We start from the raw sequence: 20913 nt of genomic DNA on the forward strand, positions 1-20913 counted from the left end.
TGCCTTCCTCTTGCAGGAACTGCTGACACACTCCAGCCACATGAGGTCTAGCATTGTCTTGCATTAGGAGGAACCCAGGGCCAACCACACCAGCATATGGTCTCACAAGGGGTCTGAGGATCTCATCTCGGTACCTAATGGCAGTCAGGTTACCACTGGCGAGCACATGGAGGGCGGTGCAGCCCCCCAAAGAAATGCCACCCCACACCATGACTGACCCACCGCCAAAACGGTCATGCTGGAGGAGGTTGCAGGCTGCAGAACGTTCTCCACGGCGTCTCCAGACTCTGTCACGTCTGTCACATGTGCTCAGTGTGAACCTGCTTTCATCTGTGAAGAGCACAGGGCGCCAGTGGCGAATTTGCCAATCTTGGTGTTCTCTGGCAAATGCCAAACGTCCTGCACGGTGTTGGGCTGTAAGCACAACCCCCACCTGTGGACGTCGGGCCCTCATACCACCCTCATGGAGTCTGTTTCTGACCGTTTGAGCAGACACATGCACATTTGTGGCCTGCTGGAGGTCATTTTGCAGGGCTCTGGCAGTGCTCCTCCTGCTCCTCCTTGCACAAAGGCGGAGGTAGCGGTCCTGCTGCTGGGTTGTTGCCCTCCTACGGCCTCCTCCACGTCTCCTGATGTACTGGCCTGTCTCCTGGTAGCGCCTCCATGCTCTGGACACTACGCTGACAGACACAGCAAACCTTCTTGCCACAGCTCGCATTGATGTGCCATCCTGGATGAGCTGCACTACCTGAGCCACTTGTGTGGGTTGTAGACTCCGTCTCATGCTACCACTAGAGTGAAAGCACCGCCAGCATTCAAAAGTGACCAAAACATCAGCCAGGAAGCATAGGAACTGAGAAGTGGTCTGTGGTCACCACCTGCAGAACCACTCCTTTATTGGGGGTGTCTTGCTAATTGCCTATAATTTCCACCTGTTGTCTATTCCATTTGCACAACAGCATGTGAAATGTATTGTCAATCAGTGTTGCTTCCTAAGTGGACAGTTTGATTTCACAGAAGTGTGATTGACTTGGAGTTACATTGTGTTGTTTAAGTGTTCCCTTTATTTTTTTGAGCAGTGTATATATATATATATTTAACTATTATTTATATAGGCAAGTCAGTTAAGAACAAATTAGTATTCACAAGTGTTAATATATCATTCACAAGTAATAATGTATCATTCACAAGTGATAGGTTAATATTGTCACGCATCAAACTTTTCTTGATTTAATCTTGTCTTTACGTATTGTAACGTGTGCGCTGAGAGTCGGGAAGCAAGTTAACATAATACCAAACAATAAAACATGAACAACGCACAGACATGACACTGGAACAGAAACAATAACGCCTGGGGAAGGAACCAAAGGGAGTGACATATAAAGGACAGGTAATCAGGGAGGTGATGGAGTCCAGGTGAGTCTGATGATGCGCAGGTATGCTTAATGATGGTGACAAGTGTGCACCATAATGAGCAGACTGGTGTGTGTGTGTGTGTGTGTGTGTGTGTGTGTGTGTGTGTGTGTGTGTGTGTGTGTGTGTGTGTGTGTGTGTGTGTGTGTGTGTGTGTGTGTGTGTGTGTGTGTGTGCGTGTGCGTGTGTATGCGTGTGAAAAAGAGCGAGAGAGAGGGCAAGATAGAGATAAAGTGAATCATAAAGTGAATCATAAATAAATCACATCACAAAACTACCAAATCCTAACCAGTAAAACATACCTACATTAATACATCATGAACTTTATAATCAGCAACTGTAGGGATTGACCTCCCAATCACCTCGATCAGCTCCATCATCAGGATCAATACTCATGGGAGTTTCATAAAGTCACACCACCATCCACAGGACTAGAGGGTAGGAGATGTATATGAGTTAGGGAGGGACGGAGGAGAGCTGGAGGAGGGGAGGAGGAGAAGAGGAAGGGGAAGGGGGGAAGGATAGGAGGAGGATGATGGGAGGAGGGGAAGAGAAGGAGGAGGGGAGGAGGATGAGGGAATGAGGGGAGGAGGAGGAGGGGAGGAGGAGAAGACGAGGATGAGGGAATGAGGGGAGGAGGAGGAGGATGGATGAGAGGTCAGACAGACAGTAATCTATCTCCCTGTAGTATGAATCACGAACAAGAACACTTAACCTCCTGTATGAACATTTGTTCCTTCACCTCTGATAATCTTACCCCTGCTCTCTCTCTCATTCTCTCTCTCTCTCTCTCTCTCTCTCTCTCTCTCTCTGTGTGATTGACCCCCCCTCTCTCTTTCTCTCTCTCAGTCTGTGATTGACCCCCTCCCCTCCACTCTCATTCTGTCCTGCTTGGTTTTCCCATGCTTATTATTTTTGCGTCATTCTTTATTCCCCCCTCTCTCCCTCGGTCTCTCTCTGTCCCTCTCTCAATTCCTTCATAAGGCATTCTCCCTCCTCCCTCCCTCTCTCTTTCCCTCCCTATCTAATTTTGATCAATTACTCCATGAACTGGTGATTGTGTTTATTGGGAGGATCAGACAGGCTAAATTACACATCACTTGTCAAGAGGATAAAAAAATGTACAGCAGGAAATTCAGACTGATAAAATATCACTTGTTTTTTATACAGGAAAGCCTGCCTATTTTATTTGAGAATTTTACCAATTAATGTACGTAAATATGACATTTCACTATGATAATACCAAAAGTTCAACTAATCTAGGATTTAAGATTACAGTAAAATTACTAGGCCCATCATGAAAGCGCAAATGAAAAATCCTATAATCAACATAAATCAAATACTGATCTTTAGGGTAGATTAGAATGAGGCATTCCACCATCTGTACATTCCAATTCCTTCCTACCATTCCATTTAGCAGGAAGGAGGAGAGAGGGCTTAAACCCTACATCTAATTTGAATATCCCCTTAATATGGAGGTTGTAAAGAAAATGTGACTGGCTGTAGGTACTGTATCTGAGAGTAAACTGAGTGGAGGTGTGTGAGAAAGAGGCATGTGCATGCTCCCCATCTCTACTAGAGTTTTAATCAACAGCAGCTCAATAAAGGACTGAATTAGAGAGAGCAATAGACATCCTCGCTACTGCACTCTACTGTTATTGTATTGGTGTGTGTGTATTTGTGTGTGTGTGTGTGTGTGTGTGTGTGTGTGTGTGTGTGTGTGTGTGTGTGTGTGTGTGTGTGTGTGTGTGTGTGTGTGTGTGTGTGTGTGTGTGTGTGTGTGTGTGTGTGTGTGTGTGTGTGTGAGAGAGAGAGAGAGAGAGAGAGAGAGAGAGAGAGAGAGAGAGAGAGAGAGAGAGAGAGAGAGAGAGAGAGAGAGAGAGAGACAGACCACTTCTGGGACAATTGGAAAACACTAAACAAACAACAACAGGAAGAGTAATCTATCCAAAACGGAGATGTATGGATAAACCACTTCTCCAATCTTTTTGGCTGTATAACAAAGAACAAACAGCAAAAGCATATACATGATCAAATACAAATCTTAGAATCTACTATTAAAGACCACCAGAACCCACTGGATTCTCCAATTACATTGAATGAACTACAAGACAAAATACAAACCCTTTTTGGCTATAGTTAAACTCTTTAACATCATCTTTAGCTCTGTCATCATCCCCAATATTTGGAACCAAGGACTGATCACCCCAATCCACAAAAGATTGACCCCGATAACTACTGTGGGATATGCATCATCAGCAACCTTGGGAAAATCCTCTGCATTATCATTAACAGCAGACTCGTACATTTCCTCAGTGAAAACAATATACTGAGCAAATGTCAAATTGGCTTTTTTCCAAATTGCCGTACAACAGACCACGTATTCCCCCTGCACACCCTAATTGACAAACAAACAAACCAAAACAAAGGCAAAGTCTTCTCATGCTTTGTTGATTTCAAAAGGCTTCTGACTCAATTTGGCATGAGGGTTTGCTATACAAACTGATAGAAAGTGGTGTTGGGGGAAAAACAAATTCCATTATAAAATCCATATATACAAACAAGTGTGTGGTTAAAATTGGCAAAAAACACACACATTTCTTTCCACAGGGCCGTGGGGTGAGACTGGGATGCAGCTTAAGCCCCACACTAGAACAGTCTGCAACACCAAGCCTCACCACATAGAATCCTAAGTCAAATGTCTACTGTTTGCTGATGATCTGGTGCTTCTGCCCCCAATCAAGGAGGCCCTACAGCAGCACCTAGATCTTCTGCACAGATTCTGTCAGACCTGGGCCCTGACAATAAATCTCAGTAAGACAAAAATAACGGTGTTCCAAAAAAGGTCCAGTTGCCAGGACCACCAATACAAATTCCATCTATACACCATTGCCCTAGAGCACACAAAAAACTATACATACCTCGGCCTAAACATCAGCGCCACAGGTAACTTCCACAAAGCTTTGAACGATCTGAGAGACAAGGCAAGGGCCTTCTATGCCATCAAAAGGAACATAAAATTTAACATACCAATTAGGATCTGCCTAAAAATACCTGAATCAGTTATAGAACCCATTGCTCTTTATGGTTGTGAGGTCTGGGCTCTGCTCACCAACCAAGAATTCACAAAATGGGACAAACACCAAATTGAGACTCTGCATGCAGAATTCTGCAAAAACATCCTCTGTGTACAACATAAAACACCAAATAATGCATGCTGAGCAGAATACAGCCGATACCCGCTAATTATCAAAATCCAGAAAAGAGCTGTTAAATTCTACAACCACCTAAAAGGAAGCGATTCCCAAACCTTCCATAACAAAGCCATCACCTACAGAGAGATGAACCTGGAGAAGAGTCCCCTAAGGAAGCTGGTTCTGGGGCTCTGTTCACAAATACAAACAGGACAGCAACACAATTAGACCCAACCAAATCATGAGAAAACAAAAATATACTGTACCAGTCAAGAGTTTGGACACACCTACTCATTCAAGGACTTGTCTTTATTTGTATTATTTTCGACATTGTAGAAAAATAGTGAAAACATCAAAACTATGAAATAATACATATGGAAGGATGCAGTAACCAAAGAAGTGTTAAACAAATCAAAATGTATTTTATATTTGAGATTTTTTAGAGTAGCCACCCTTTGCCTTGATGACAGCTTTGCACACTCTTGTCATTCTCTCAACCAGCTTAATGAGGTAATCACCTGGAATGCATTTTAATTAACAGGTGTGCCTTGTTAAAAGTTACCTTGTGGAATTTCTTTCCTTCTATTGAGTCAATCATTTGTGTTGTGACTAGGTAGGGGTATACAGAAAATAGCCCTATTTGGTAAAAGACCAAGTCCATATTATGGCAAGAACAGTTCAAAAAAGTAAAGAGAAATGACAGTCCATCACTACTTTAAGACAAAAAGGTCAGTCAATATGGAATATTTCAAGAACTGTGAAAGTTTCTTCAAGTGTAGTCGCAAAAACCATCAAGCGCTATGGTGAAACTGGCTCTCATGAGGACCGCCACAGGAAAGGAAGACCCAGAGTTACCTCTGCTGCAGAGGATAAGTTCATTAGAGTTACCAGCCTCAGATTTAAGCCCAAATAAATGCTTCACAGAGTTCAAGTAACAGACACATCTCAACATCAACTGTTCAGAGGAGACTGTGTGAATCAGGCCTTCATGGTTGAATTGCTGCAAAGAAACCACTACTAAAGGACACCAATAAGAAGAAGAGACTTGCTTGGGCCATGAAACACAAGCGTTGGACATTAGACTGGTGGAAATAGACTTGCTATTGTAAAAAAAAAGTTTTTTTGCTTACGACGTGATTCTATATCGGTTATTTCATAGTTTTGAAGTCTTCACTATTATTCTACAATGTATAAAATAGTCAAAATAAAGAAAACCCCTTGAATGAGTAGGTGTGTCCAAACTTTTGACTGGTATTGTAACTATATGACACATTGGAAAGAATTAACAAAAAAACAGAGCAAACTAAAATGCTATTTGGCCTTAGAGACTACACTGTGGCAGAATACATGGCCACTGTGACTGACCCAAACTTAAGCAAAGCTTTGACTATGTACAGACTCCGTGACCATAGTCTTGCTATTGAGAAAGGCCGCCGTAGGCAGACCTGGCTCTCAAGAGAAGACAGGCTATGTGCACACTGCCCACAAAATGAGGTGGAAACTGAGCTGCACTTCCTAACCTTCTGCCCATTGTATGACCATATTAGTGACACATATTTCCCTCAGATTACAAAGATCCACAAATAATTTGAAAACAAACCCAATTTTGATAAACTCCCATATCTACTGGGTGAAATACCACAGTGTGCCATCACAGCAGCAAGATGTGTGACCTGTTGCCTCAAGAAAAGGGCATCCAGTGAAGAACAAACACCATTGTAAATACAACACATATTTAATTTTATTTATTTTCCATTTTGTACTTTAACTATTTGCACATAATATGACATTTGTAATGAATTCATTATTTTAGAACTTTTGAAAGTGCAATGTTTACAGTACCTTTTTACTGTTTATTTCACTGTTGTTTATAATCTACTTCATTTTATTTGGCAATATTAACATATGTTTCCCATGCCAATAAAGCCCCTTAAATTGAAATTGAATTGAATTGACAGAGAGAGAGAGAGACAGAGACAAAGAGATTGTGTGTGTGTGTATTTGTGTGTGTGTGTATTTGTGTGTGTGCTTCTAAGGTCCATCTACTATATGCTACACATTGATGCTAATGCCAGTAATACAGGTACAGATTGAAGTCCTTTCATTTCACAGTTCCGCCAGATATAAAAATGACAAACAACGTCTTGCTCTCTCCACCCCCCTGTGGAATACTAGTCAGATAGAATGGCAGTTAAATGGCACATGTAGTGCACTACTTTTGACCAGGTCCTATGGACTTTACATAGGGAATAGGGAATAGGGAGCCATTTGGGACACAGTTAGTCTTTCAGCTTGTTAATATTCTGTTGCTGTACTTTAGTCTTCTCCTGTCCCTGTCCTGTCCTAACAGCATCCCCAGCCCTGCTGACTGATGACTGCGGACTGCTGACTGCTGACTGATGCTTCACACATACCTAATCAGTACTGGGCCCAGACATACTACACTTAATGTCAGAGAGAGAGAGAGGAGAGAAAGAGGGAGGAGAGAGGAGAGAGAGAGTATTGGTTTTTGTTTGTGTGTGTGTGTGTGTGTGTAAATGTGCGTGTCCCTGCTTCGAGGATAACACAGAGCCTCCGACGCGGGCCACCGCCACTCACAAGGTCTGTGAGTTCTCGTTCTCCGTGGCAGACGTGAGTAAGACATTTAAATGTGTTAACCCTCGCAAGACTGGTGAGCCAGAGGCCACCCCAAGCCACGTCCTCAGAGCATGCGCAGACCAGCTTGCTGGAGTGTTTACGGACAAATTCAATCTCTCCCTATCCCAGTCTATTCTCCCCACATGCTTCAACATGTCCACCATTGTTCTTCTACCCAAGAAAGCGAAGGTAACTGAACTAAATGACTATCGCCCCGTAGCACTGACTTCTGTCATCATGAAGTGCTTTGAGTGGCTAGTTAAGGATCCTATCACCTCCACATTACCTGACACAATAGACCCACTTCAGTTTGCTTACCGCCCCAACAGATCACGGATGACGTTATCGCCACGGCACTGCACTCTACCCCATCTGGACAAGAGGAATACCTATGTAAGAATGCTGTTTATTGACTACAGCTCAGCATTCAACACCATAGTGCCCTCCAAGCTTATCACTAAGATCAGGGCTCTGGGTCTGAATCCCTCTTTGTGCAACTGGGTCCTGAACATCCTGATGGGCCGACCCCAGGTTAGTGAAGGTAGGCAACAACACCTGCGCCACGCTGACCCTTAACACGAGGCCCCACAAGGGTGAGTGCTCAGCTCCCTCCTGGACTCCCTGTTCACCCATCATTGCGGTGGCCATGCACGTCTCCAATTCAATCATCAAGTTTGCAGACGACACAACAGTGGTAAACTTGATTAACAACAAAGAGACAGCCTATAGGGAGGAGGTGAGGGCCCTGGCAGAGTTGTGCCAGGAAAATAATCTCTCCTTCAACATCAACAAAACAAAGGAGCTGATCGTGAACTTCAGAAGACAGCAGAGAGGGCACATCCCCATCTGCATTGACAGGCCGCAGTGGAGAAGGTGAAAAGCTTCAAGTTCCTTGGCGTGCACATCAAAGACAACCTGAAATGGTCCCTTCACACAGACAGTGTGGTGAAGAAGGCACAACAACGTCGTCAACCTCAGGAGGCTGAAGAAATTCAGCTTGGCCCCTAAGTCCCTCACAGACCTCTACAGATGCACCAATGAGAGCATCCTGTCAGGCTGTATCACCGCCTGGTATGGCAATTGCACCATCTGTAACCGCGTCAAAGCTGGGACTGAGATACTGATAAGCAGCTTCTATCTCCAGGCCACTGTTAAATAGTCACCACTAGCTGGCCTCCGCCCAGTACCCTGCCCTGAACTTAGTCACTGTTACTAGCCGGGTACCACCCGGTACTCTACCTTGCACCTTAGAGACTGCTGCCCTATGTACATAGTCATTGAACACAGATCACTTGAATTATGTTGTGTTTTACCCACTTCGTATGAATATACTATATTCTAGTCAAGGTTCATCCTATATAACTACTGTACACACCATTTAAATTGACATACTGTCTATACACATCAATATATACATATAAAGTACCAGTAAAAAGTTGTGGATTGACTGACCTTCATGTCTTAACTTCTTTGGGATAGGGGGCAGTATTTTCACGGCCGGATAAAAAACGTACCCGATTTAATCTGGTTACTAATCCTGCCCAGAAACTAGAATATGCATATAATTAGTAGATTTGGATAGAAAACACTCTAAAGTTTCTAAAACTGTTTGAATGGTGTCTGTGAGTATAACAGAACTCATATGGCAGGCCAAAACCTGAGAAGATTCCATACAGGAAGTGCCCTGTCTGACAATTTGTTGTCCTTCTGTTGCATCTCTATCGACATTACAGCATCTGTGCTGTAACGTGACACTTTCTAAGGCTTCCATTGGCTCTCTAAAGCCGCCAGAAAGTGGAATGGGGTGTATGCTGTCTCTGGGCAAAGTACAGCAGCAGAGTTTGTAAGTGGTGAGCCTGGGGACAGTGAAACTGAGATGCGCATTCACAAGACTTCTCAATTTTTTTCTTTCAGCCTTTGAATGAATACAACGTTTCCCGGTTGGAATATTATCGCTATTTTATGAGAAAAATAGCATAAAAATGGATTTTAAACAGCGTTTGACATGCTTCTAAGTACAGTAATGGAATATTTTGACATTTTTTGTCACAAAATGCGCTCGCGCGTTACTCTTCGGATAGTGACCTGAACGCACGAACAAAACGGAGGTATTTGGATATAACTATGGATTATTTGGAACCAAAACAACATTTGTTGTTGAAGTAGAAGTCCTCGGAGTGCATTCTGACGAAGAACAGCAAAGGTAATCAAATTTTTCTAATAGTAATTCTGAGTTTAGTAAGCCCCAAACTTGGTGGGTGTCAAATTAGCTAGCCTGTGATGGCCAAGCTATGTACTCAGAATATTGCAAAATGTGCTTTTGCCGAAAAGCTATTTTAAAATCTGACATAGCGTTTGCATAAAGGAGTTCTGTATCTATAATTCTTAAAATAATTGTTATGTATTTTGTCAATGTTTATCATGAGTAATTTAGTAAATTCACCGGAAGTTTTCGGTGGGTATGCTAGTTCTGAACATCACATGCTAATGTAAAAAGCTGTTTTTTGATATAAATATGAATTTGATTGAACAAAACATGCATGTATTGTATAACATAATGTCCTAAGATTGTCATCTGATGAAGATCATCAAAGGTTAGTGCTGCATTTAGCTGTGGTTTGGGTTTATGTGACATTATATGCTAGCTTGAAAAATGGGTGTCAGATTATTTCTGGCTGGGTACTCTGCTGACATAATCTAATGTTTTGCTTTCGTTGTAAAGCCTTTTTGAAAACGGACAGTGTGGTTAGATTAACGAGAGTCTTGTCTTTAAAATGGTGTAAAATAGTCATATGTTTGCGAAATTGAAGTAATAGCATTTCTAAGCTATTTGAATAACGCGCCACAGGATTCCACTGGCTGTTACGTAGGTGGGACGAATTCGTCCCGCCTGCCCTAGAGAAGTTAATGTTGAGTTACACCGCCTGCTTTTGCCCTCAGAACAGCCTCAACTCAGCAGGACATGGACTCTACAAGGTGTTTAAAGCGTTCCACAGGGATGCTGACCCATGTTGACTCCAATGCTTCCTACAGTTGTGTCAAGTTGGCTGGATGTCCTTCGAGTGGTGGACCACTCTTGATACACACGGGAAACTGTTAGGCATGAAAAATCCAGCAGTGTTGCAGTTGTTGACACACTCAAACCGGTGCGCCTGGCTACTACTACCATACCAGTTCATAGGCACTTAAATATTGTGTCTTGCCCTTTCACCCTCTGAATGGCACATACACAATCCATGTCTCAATTGTCTCAAGGTTAAAACATCCTTCTTTAACCTGTCTCCACCCCTTCATCTACACTGGTTGAAGTGGATTTAACAGGTCACATCAATAAGTGATCATAGCTTTCACCTGGATTCACCTGGTCAGTCTATGTTGTGGACAAGGCAGGTGTTCCTAATGTTTTGTACACTCAGTGTATATATATTTATATTCCGAACTCTGACATTACTCGTTCTGATATTTCGTAATTTCCTTCTTTTAATATTTTTGGGGTTTGTGTTACTGTTTTTTATTGTTAGTTATTATTGCACTGTTGGAGCTAGAAAAATAAGCAGCTCCCTGCGCCTGCGATAACATCTGCAAAATATGTCCATGTGACCAATACAATTTTATTCCATTTTTTATATGCTCCAGCAGCAGGGTCTTATAATATCAGTAGTGATAAGCGGTTGCTAAGAGGTTGCTAAGCGGTGGGGGCTGCATTCTGAAGTGGAGAGGATTCACTTCTGAGCGAGAAGAGATGTTCGTCATCATGCACCTCCAAAATGGGTCCCAAAGGGCATCCTATTACCTATATAGAGGACTACCTTTAATCAGGACCCGTAGGGCTCTGGTCAAAAGTAGTTCACTATATAGGGAATATGGTGCCATTTGGGACACAAACCCAATCTACAGCCAGAAGCCTGTCAGCACCTCACAGCTCTTTACAGCCCCTAACAGACAGGATTACAACTCTGCCTGAGGAAGGGCTTGAAGCCTTGTTGATGAATGGTGATACATGGAAATGAACTTGTATAAGAGAGAGAGAGAGAGAGAGAGAAGCAGGATGTCCAGAATATGCCATAAAAACAGCTTTACATGTGAATAGGGATGTGTAAATACACACAGTTTCCTTTTCTCTAGCCATTCTGCCCTGTGCATGTGTGTGTGTGTGTGTGTGTGTGTGTGTGTGTGTGTGTGTGTGTGTGTGTGTGTGTGTGCGTGTGTGCGTGTGTGTGTGTGTGTGTGTGTGTGTGTGCGTGTGTGTGTGTGTGTGTGTGAGAGAGTGTGTGTGTGTATTCCAATATTGGCAGCAGTATTGGGTGTGTTGACTTAATTAGGTCTCCTCGTTTCCTCTCCCCAACACAAGTTGATTAGTGATACCAGCTGTCCCCAGTGTGTGTGTGTGTGTGTGTGTGTGTGTGTGTGTGTGTGTGTGTGTGTGTGTGTGTGTGTGTGTGTGTGTGTGTGTGTGTGTGTGTGTGTGTGTGTGTGTGTGTGTGTGTGTCTGTGTGTGTGTGTGTGTGTGTGTCTGTGTGTGAATCTGTGTTTGTGTGATTTCTGCATATGCGTATATATGTGTGTGTGTGTGGAAGTGTTTGTATGTCTACATGCCATTTCCTTTGCCAGCAGTCAAACCACACCATGCCAGTTCTCTATGATTACCACTGGCAACTGGACCCAGACTGGAGCCAACCACAACCCAGGAGACCAAGATGGCTGACCATGGTAATCCCCTAGTCCTTTCTACCCTCCTCTCCTCTCCCTCTCCCCAATCCCATCTCTGCCCTCTCTCCCCACTCCTCTCCTCTCTCCTCTTTGTTCACTCCTCTCTCCCCCCTCCCCCCTCCCTCTGTTTTTCCCTGTGTATATGTAGCATCCAGGTGTGTTAAATTAAGGTGTATTAACCTGTGTATATGTAGCATCCAGGTGTGTTAAATTAAGGTGTATTAACCTGTGTATATGTAGCATCCAGGTGTGTTAAATTAAGGTGTATTAACCTGTGTATATGTAGCATCCAGGTGTGTTAAATTAAGGTGTATTAACCTGTGTATATGTAGCATCCAGGTGTGATAAATTAAGGTGTATTAACCTGTGTATATGTAGCATCCAGGTGTGATAAATTAAGGTGTATTTACCTGTGTATATGTAGCATCCAGGTGTGTTAAATTAAGGTGTATTAACCTGTGTATATGTAGCATCCAGGTGTGATAAATTAAGGTGTATTTACCTGTGTATATGTAGCATCCAGGTGTGATAAATTAAGGTGTATTTACCTGTGTATATGTAGCATCCAGGTGTGATAAATTAAGGTGTATTAACCTGTGTATATGTAGCATCCAGGTGTGCCCTTGCAGAACTGTTTCGACTTGTATGACAGCGTGACCTCTACGACCCCGGGGATGTGTCTGGGGGGAGTCTGCACCCGGATGGCGTGGGCTGTGATCAGCTACAGAGGGGGACAGGGGACAAAAAAGGTTTTATTGTTACATATGTACTTGTCCTTACAGACCCCATAACATGTTCTATTTCAAAGTGAAAGACGTATAAAGACTTACAAGAGCCATAGAAAATGTTCAGTTGACATGTAAGGTCGGATGTAGTTTATAAATGCCCAGAAAACATCCAGATTACCTTGGCTTTAGCTCAGAGGGCTAAGGCAGTCTTGAGCACCACGGACTCACTGTTTTTTGTTTGATTCTCTGTCGGTTACACACAGTCACACACACAGTCATACACACACACACACACACACACACACACACACACACACACACACACACACACACACACACACACACACACACACACACACACACACACTGATAAATGTGCTACTGACCTCACTCCAGACTAGCATGGTACCAAATATGACCTGGAGTCCATCAAAGAAGTTTTCTCCAATGATAATGACTGTGGCCCCGCCTGTAGTCCAGCCCTCACTGGGGCTGATCGCCTTGATACAGGGGGTGGCTGTGGGGGGAATAGGGGGAGGGAGGGGGTGGAGGGAGGGAGGGAGAGTGTAGGGGAGGGGGGAGAGAGAGATCAGAAATTTAGTTTTAATGCAGAATCAGGAATACAAGGTACAGTACAGTTTCTCCATTCTGATTGTATGAAGAGAACAACTAAATTCTCCAATTCATAAGCAGGTCTGCTGTGAGGCGTAATACTGACCCCTGGATATTATAATTACAGGCTTTACATTACTGGATCAGATTGGAGAAAAGAACAGCAGTGGAATTAAAAATAAATAAAGGCTTAATCTCCTCTACTTTACAGAGCCTCAGCTTGTCAAACATGATGTCATTCTCCAAAGCAGGGTAATCCACTTTACTACAGAATGACTTTTCCCCGTCTCTCTCCTCTCTTTCTTCACCCTCCTCTCTCCCCCCTCCTTCATCTGCCTCTCACTCTCTTCATCTCGCCCCCTCTTCATCCTGCAAGTCTTTTCATAGACACTGATGGTGTGTGTGTGTGTGTGTGTGTGTGTGTGTGTGTGTGTGTGTGTGTGTGTGTGTGTGTGTGTGTGTGTGTGTGTGGGTGTGTGTGTGTGTATATGTCAACCATATAGTGAAACATGAATCCATGTGATAGGGTTCATATTTGGGGTCCTCCTCTCTGCCATCTGTTGTGTTTGTTGCTCATTGTGAAAACAGATTTTTTGATTTGTTTTGCAAATTTAAAATAAATAAAAACAGAAATACCTTATTTACATAAGTACTTAGACCCTTTGCTATGAGACTTGAAATTGAGTTCAGGGGCATCCTGTTTCCATTGATCATCGTTTCTACAACTTCATTGGAGTCCACCTGTGGTAAATTAAATTGATTGGAAATGATTTGCAAAGGCACACACCTGTCAGTATAAGGTCCCAAAAGAGCAAAAACCAAGCCATGAGGTCGAAGAAATTGTCCTTAGATCTCCGATTGTGTCGAGGCACAGATCTGGGGAAGGGAATGGGAGAAACTCCCAAATACCCCAAATACAGGTGTGCCAAGCTTGTATCGTCATACCCAAGAAGAAACGAGGCTGTCATCGCTGCTAAAGGTGCTTCAAGGAAGTACTGAGCAAAGAGTCTGAATAATTATGTAAATGTCATATTTCTGTTTCATTTTGTTTATTTTTTAGCTAAAATGTCTAAAAACCAGTTTTTGCTTTGTCATTATGGGGTATTGTGTGTAGATTGATGAGGGAAAAAAACTAATTTAATCCATTTTAGAATAAGGCTGCAACCTACATTTTTTTGAAAAAGTCAAGGGGTCTAAATACACTGCTCAAAAAAAATAAAGGGAACACTTAAAGAACACAATGTAACTCCAAGTCAATCACACTTCTGTGAAATCAAACTGTCCACTTAGGAAGCAACACTGATTGACAATACATTTCACATGCTGTTGTGCAAATGGAATAGACAACAGGTGGAAATTATAGGCAATTAGCAAGACACCCCCAATAAAGGAGTGGTTCTGCAGGTGGTGACCACAGACCACTTCTCAGTTCCTATGCTTCCTGGCTGATGTTTTGGTCACTTTTGAATGCTGGCGGTGCTTTCACTCTAGTGGTAGCATGAGACGGAGTCTACAACCCACACAAGTGGCTCAGGTAGTGCAGCTCATCCAGGATGGCACATCAATGCGAGCTGTGGCAAGAAGGTTTGCTGTGTCTGTCAGCGTAGTGTCCAGAGTATGGAGGCGCTACCAGGAGACAGGCCAGTACATCAGGAGATGTGGAGGAGGCCGTAGGAGGGCAACAACCCAGCAGCAGGACCGCTACCTCCGCCTTTGTGCAAGGAGGAGCAGGAGGAGCACTGCCAAAGCCCTGCAAAATGACCTCCAGCAGGCCACAATGTGCACTTGTCTGTTCAAACGGTCAGAAACAGACTCCATGAGGGTGGTATGAGGGCCCGACGTCCACAGGTGGAGGGTTGTTCTTACAGCCCAACACCGTGCAGGACGTTTGGCATTTGCCAGAGAACACCAAGATTGGCAAATTCGCCACTGGCGCCCTGTGCTCTTCACAGATGAAAGCAGGTTCACACTGAGCACATGTGACAGACGTGACAGAGTCTGGAGACGCTGTGGAGAACGTTCTGCTGCCTGCAACATCCTCCAGCATGACCGGTTTGGCGGTGGGTCAGTCATGGTGTGGGGTGGCATTTCTTTGGGGGGCCGCACAGCCCTCCATGTGCTCGCCAGAGGTAGCCTGACTGCCATTAGGTACCGAGATGAGATCCTCAGACCCCTTGTGAGACCATATGCTGGTGCGGTTGGCCCTGGGTTCCTCCTAATGCAAGACAGTGGCTGGAGTGTGTCAGCAGTTCCTGCAAGAGGAAGGCATTGATGCTATGTAATGGCCCGCTCGTTCCCCAGACCTGAATCCAATTGAGCACATCGGGGACATCATGTCTCGCTCCATCCACCAACACCACGTCGCACCACAGACTGTCCAGGAGTTGGCGGATGCTTTAGTCCAGGTCTGGGAGGAGATCCCTCAGGAGACCATCCGCCACCTCATCAGGAGCATGCCCAGGCGTTGTAGGGAGGTCATACAGGCACGTAGAGGCCACACACACTACTGAGCCTCATTTTGACTTGTTTTAAGGACATTACATCAAAGTTGGATCAGCCTGTAGTGTGGTTTTCCACTTTCATTTTGAGTGTGACTCCAAATCCAGACCTCCATGGGTTGATAAATTGGATTTCCATTGATTATTTTTGTGTGATTTTGTTGTCAGCACATTCAACTATGTAAAGAAAAAAGTATTTAATAAGATTATTTCATTCATTCAGATCTAGGATGTGTTATTTTAGTGTTCCCTTTATTTTTTTGAGCAGTGTACTTTCTGAGGACACAGTATGTATGTGTGTGTTAACCTGGGAAAATCTTTGGGCGGAGAGAGAGAGAGAGCGAGAGAGAGATAGAGGCTAGAGGATAAACCTAACCATGTCTCATAGGAAATAAGCTCAGCGTTGACTTTAAGCTTCCTGGGGCCTCATAAGCACCACAGTCCTGCTTTGACACATGGTCCTCATAAGACACTATGGCAGTTCTAACAAGAGCCGGCCACTGGGGGAATACAGGATTCACTGCTGCTCTCATCATTTCATCCTCTCTCTGTTCTCTCACTGAGAGTTAAGAATCTTAGAGGGAAAAAGGAGCGGGAGGAGAGGGGGTGAGAAGAGAGGAAAAGGAAGCGAGAAGGGAGAGAGATAAAAGAGAGAAAAGGGAGAGAGAGAAGTGGAGATGAGAAGAGAGAGCAATAAAGTGTGTAAAGAGGGAGAGGAGAGGTAGTGATAGAGTTGAGGAGGGAGAAAAAAGATAGAGAGAGAGACATAGAAAAGAGTGAGAGAGGGGGGAAGAGAGACATAGAAAAGAGTGAGAGAGGGGGGAAGAGAGACATAGAAAAGAGTGAGAGAGGGGGAGAAAGACATGTAGAAAAGAGTGAAAGGGGGGGAGAGAGACATATAGAAAAGAGTGAGAGAGGGGGGAGAGTTCTGTAGAAAAGAGTGAGAGAGGGGGGGAGAGACAGAAAAGAGTGAGAGGGAGAGAGAGACATATAGAAAAGAGTGAGAGAGGGGGGGAGAGAGACATATAGAAAAGAGTGAGAGGGGGGAGAGACATATAGAAAAGAGTGAGAGGGGGGGAGAGACATATAGAAAAGAGTGAGAGAGGGGCGGAGAGAGACATAGAAAAGAGTGAGAGAGGGGGAGAGAGACATGTAGAAAAGAGTGAAAAGGGGGAGAGAGACATATAGAAAAGAGTGAGAGGGGGGAGAGAGATATAGAAAAGAGTGAGAGAGGGGGGAGAGACATGTAGAAAAGAGTGAGAGGGGGGAGAGAGATATAGAAAAGAGTGAGAGAGGGGGAAGAGAGACATAGAAAAGAGTGAGAGAGGGGGAGAGAGACATATAGAAAAGAGTGAGAGAGGGGGGGAGAGAGACATAGAAAAGAGTGAGAGAGGGGGGAGAGACATGTAGAAAAGAGTGAGAGGGGGGGAGAGACATGTAGAAAAGAGTGAGAGGGGGGAGAGACATGTAGAAAAGAGTGAGAGAGGGGGGAGAGACATATAGAAAAGAGTGAGAGAGGGGGGGAGAGACATGTAGAAAAGAGTGAGAGGGGGGAGAGACATATAGAAAAGAGTGAGAGAGGGGGGGAGAGACATATAGAAAAGAGTGAGAGAGGGGGAGAGAGACATATAGAAAAGAGTGAGAGAGGGGGGGAGAGACATGTAGAAAAGAGTGAGGGGGGGAGAGATATAGAAAAGAGTGAGAGAGGGGGGGAGAGACATATAGAAAAGAGTGAGAGAGGGGGGGAGAGACATGTAGAAAAGAATGAGAGAGGGGGAGAGAGACATGTAGAAAGAGTGAGCGAGGGGGGAGAGACATGTAGAAAAGAGTAAGGGGGGGAGAGATATAGAAAAGAGTGAGCGAGGGGGGAGAGACATGTAGAAAAGAGTGAGAGAGGGGGGGAGAGACATATAGAAAAGAGTGAGAGAGGGGGGGAGAGACAGGAGTGTTTACCATGCTCCAGGTACGAGGGTGTTCCTTCTGAGGGGTCTAGTCTCCTGACCCGGCGACCGTGTTTAGAGTTGTTGTGGACAAAGATGTTGTCAGAGACAGAGAGGACATGACCATCCACACTCACCGTGGTAGACACAACCACCTGGGACAGACAGGGACAGGAGACATAGAGGAAAAGGGGACAGGGGGACAGACAAGGACACGTGAGACAGGACCTGAGAGCTTCCATCAAATAGCATTACCGTTGTGTCTAAAGAAATCATGTAAAATTAGGTTTTACGATTCTCTCTCTCCCACCTGAAAGCGTCTCATGTCTCGTGGGTTCCCTGCGTTCTTCAGACAGTTCTGGTTGCACTTCAGGAAGAACTTGAGGAAGAACCTGGAGAGAGAGGAGACAAGAAAACAGTCTAACACATGCATCATTGCTTTTGGTTCCTGACTGAATAGAGCTGCATTTAATTAGATAGCAATGAGAGCAGCAGCGCTCTGTGTGTGTGTGTGTGTGTGTGTGTGTGTGTGTGTGTGTGTGTGTGTGTGTGTGTGTGTGTGTGTGTGTGTGTGTGTGTGTGTGTGTGTGTCTGTGTGTGTGTGTGTGTGGGTGTGTGGGTAGGCAGGTAGCCTAGAGGTTAAGAGCGTTGGGCCAGTAACTGAAAGTTCCCGAGCTGATTAGGTGAAACATTTGTCGATGTGCCCTTGAGCAAGGCACTTAACCCAAATTGCTCCTGTAAGTCACTCTGGATAAGAGCGTCTGCTAAATTACAAAACATGTAAATATACCACACAGGGTGATGTGATGCCTGATTGCAAACCTCTCGCTTACAGCTTGCTGCCGATGGCTAGCCGTTGTGGTAAACCTGGAAGCAGATCTGGATGTAGCCTTCCCTTGCCAGTACACAGCCTCTTCTTCACCTAGACTCCTGCAAGGTCTCCTTGTGGCAACACACGTTAACTGGGCGTTCCTGCGGCCTCAGGCTAACTCAGAAGGGGATCTTGGAGCTGCAGTGGTCCCCAAATGTGCGGTGCGCAGGCCCACATTATGTGGACACGCCCTGGCATCGGCCAACCACTGTCCCACTGCTTCGTGGGTACGTCTGGGAAGGCAAAGGCTAGGGGAGCTCACAAAAGCAACGTGCTGGCGACGTGTGACAGGTGGTCCTCTGACAGACTGGAGCTCCTGCAGCCTCCTGCAGCTGTGGGGAGGTGCTGGTCCTCTGACAGACTAGAGCTCCTGCAGCCTCCTGCAGCTGTGGGGAGGTGTTGGTCCTCTGACAGACTGGAGCTCCTGCAGCTTCCTGCAGCTGTGGGGAGGTGTTGGTCCTCTGACAGACTAGAGCTCCTGCAGCCTCCTGCAGCTGTGGGGAGGTGTTGGTCCTCTGACAGACTGGAGCTCCTGCAGCTTCCTGCAGCTGTGGGGAGGTGTTGGTCCTCTGACAGACTAGAGCTCCTGCAGCTTCCTGCAGCTGTGGGGAGGTGTTGGTCCTCTGACAGACTAGAGCTCCTGCAGCTTCCTGCAGCTGTGGGGAGGTGTTGGTCCTCTGACAGACTGGAGCTCCTGCAGCCTCCTGCAGCTGTGGGGAGGTGTTGGTCCTCTGACAGACTGGAGCTCCTGCAGCCTCCTGCAGCTGTGGGGGGGTGTTGGTCCTCTGACAAACTGGAGCTCCTGCAGCCTCCTGCAGCTGGTCGTCTTGGATTTTATTCTTGCCACCAGAGCCCATTTTCCAACAGCAGAGAAGTGATGACAAGCACATCCCCCACGTTACTAGAAATGATTTCATCATGCAGGTGTCCACTAATGCTCTTCAGCGAGTTCCACCTAGATTTCCTGCACCATTAAAGTCTCCTGGCGACATGGTGCTTGGTAACGGGGGCATAATTGAATAATCAGGAAGCTCCTAGCCAGACCCCTGCAGGGTAGCGGTACAGGGCTATTGGTCATCAGCAGCTGGGATTTGGGTGGCAGCTGCTCCAGACCCCTGTATGTCTGAGAAGCCCATTTTAGGAACCACACTGCTCAACCCAGCTGGGGAAAGGCCTAGAAAAGGTGTCAAATATTGCCCACTCTAACTATCCTAGAAGGTGCGGTAGCACTAATCAGGACATTCCGTTTCAGTGGTTGAAAACGAATTAAGAAGAAATATGTCCTCTTACGACTATCAACATGGAACATAAGGACTCTCTTGGACTCGATCCATGACGCCGAAGGACTGCACTTATCGCAGCAGAGCTGAAGCAATATACCATCGTCATCTCTGTTCTCAGTGAGACCAGACTCCTGGGTGAAGGGTTGCTCAGGGAGGAAAGAGAGGGCTACATCTTCTTCTGAAAGGGATACCACCCCAGAAGGGCGATATCTGCATGGTGTGGGCGTTGCCTTGAGGAACTGCCTCCTGTCATATCTCACAGAAACACCAACTGTCATAAGCGAAAGGCTAATGGAGTAATAGCATAGCACAGCGTTGGTCATGCCAATGCAAATGGTTTGAGATTGCTACGCCTTTGTGCTGAACATGAAGTCACCATCACCAACAAATGGTTGGTTCCAAATGAAAAACAAATACAAAACTTCCTGGGTGCACCCTCGATCAAAGCATTGGCACCTCATAGATTGCATGACTGTCAGGCGGATGATCTTAACCAAGCTCAGAACGAAGATTTCCCCAGCCATCCTTAACCAAGCTCAGAATGAAGGTTCACCCAGCCATCCTTAACCAAGCTCAGAATGAAGGTTTCCCCAGCCATCCTTAACCAAGCTCAGAATGAAGGTTTCCCCAGCCATCCTTAACCAAGCTCAGAATGAAGGTTCACCAAGCCATCCTTAACCAAGCTCAGAATGAAGGTTTCCCCAGCCATCCTTAACCAAGCTCAGAATGAAGGTTCACCCAGCCATCCTTAACCAAGCTCAGAATGAAGGTTCACCCAGCCATCCTTAACCAAGCTCAGAATGAAGGTTTCCCCAGCCATCCTTAACCAAGCTCAGAATGAAGGTCTCCCCAGCCATCCTTAACCAAGCTCAGAATGAAGGTTCACCCAGCCATCCGTAACCACGCTCAGAATGAAGGTTTCCCCAGCCATCCTTAACCAAGCTCAGAATGAAGGTTCACCCAGCCATCCTTAACCAAGCTCAGAATGAAGGTTCACCCAGCCATCCTTAACCAAGCTCAGAATGAA

The 20913-nt window shown here is 45.2% G+C and overlaps 1 protein-coding gene across 2 annotated transcripts in view; it reads right to left on the reverse strand.

The window, feature by feature from the left end:
* LOC106604287 (transcription factor COE1) overlaps nt 1–20913 on the reverse strand; it is a 108286-nt gene that overhangs the window by 33732 nt on the left and 53641 nt on the right. For both annotated transcript variants that reach the window (XM_045717922.1, XM_045717920.2), the window contains exons 7-10: nt 18043–18124; nt 17746–17887; nt 13069–13199; nt 12549–12675 (exon numbers count right to left, since the gene is read on the reverse strand). In XM_045717922.1, the coding sequence (XP_045573878.1) occupies nt 12549–12675; nt 13069–13199; nt 17746–17887; nt 18043–18124 (482 nt within the window). The remainder of the gene's footprint in view (nt 1–12548; nt 12676–13068; nt 13200–17745; nt 17888–18042; nt 18125–20913) is intronic.

This window comes from Salmo salar, chromosome 05 (assembly GCF_965601325.2).
Source record: "Salmo salar chromosome 05, fSalSal1, whole genome shotgun sequence".
Taxonomy (NCBI): domain Eukaryota; kingdom Metazoa; phylum Chordata; class Actinopteri; order Salmoniformes; family Salmonidae; genus Salmo; species Salmo salar.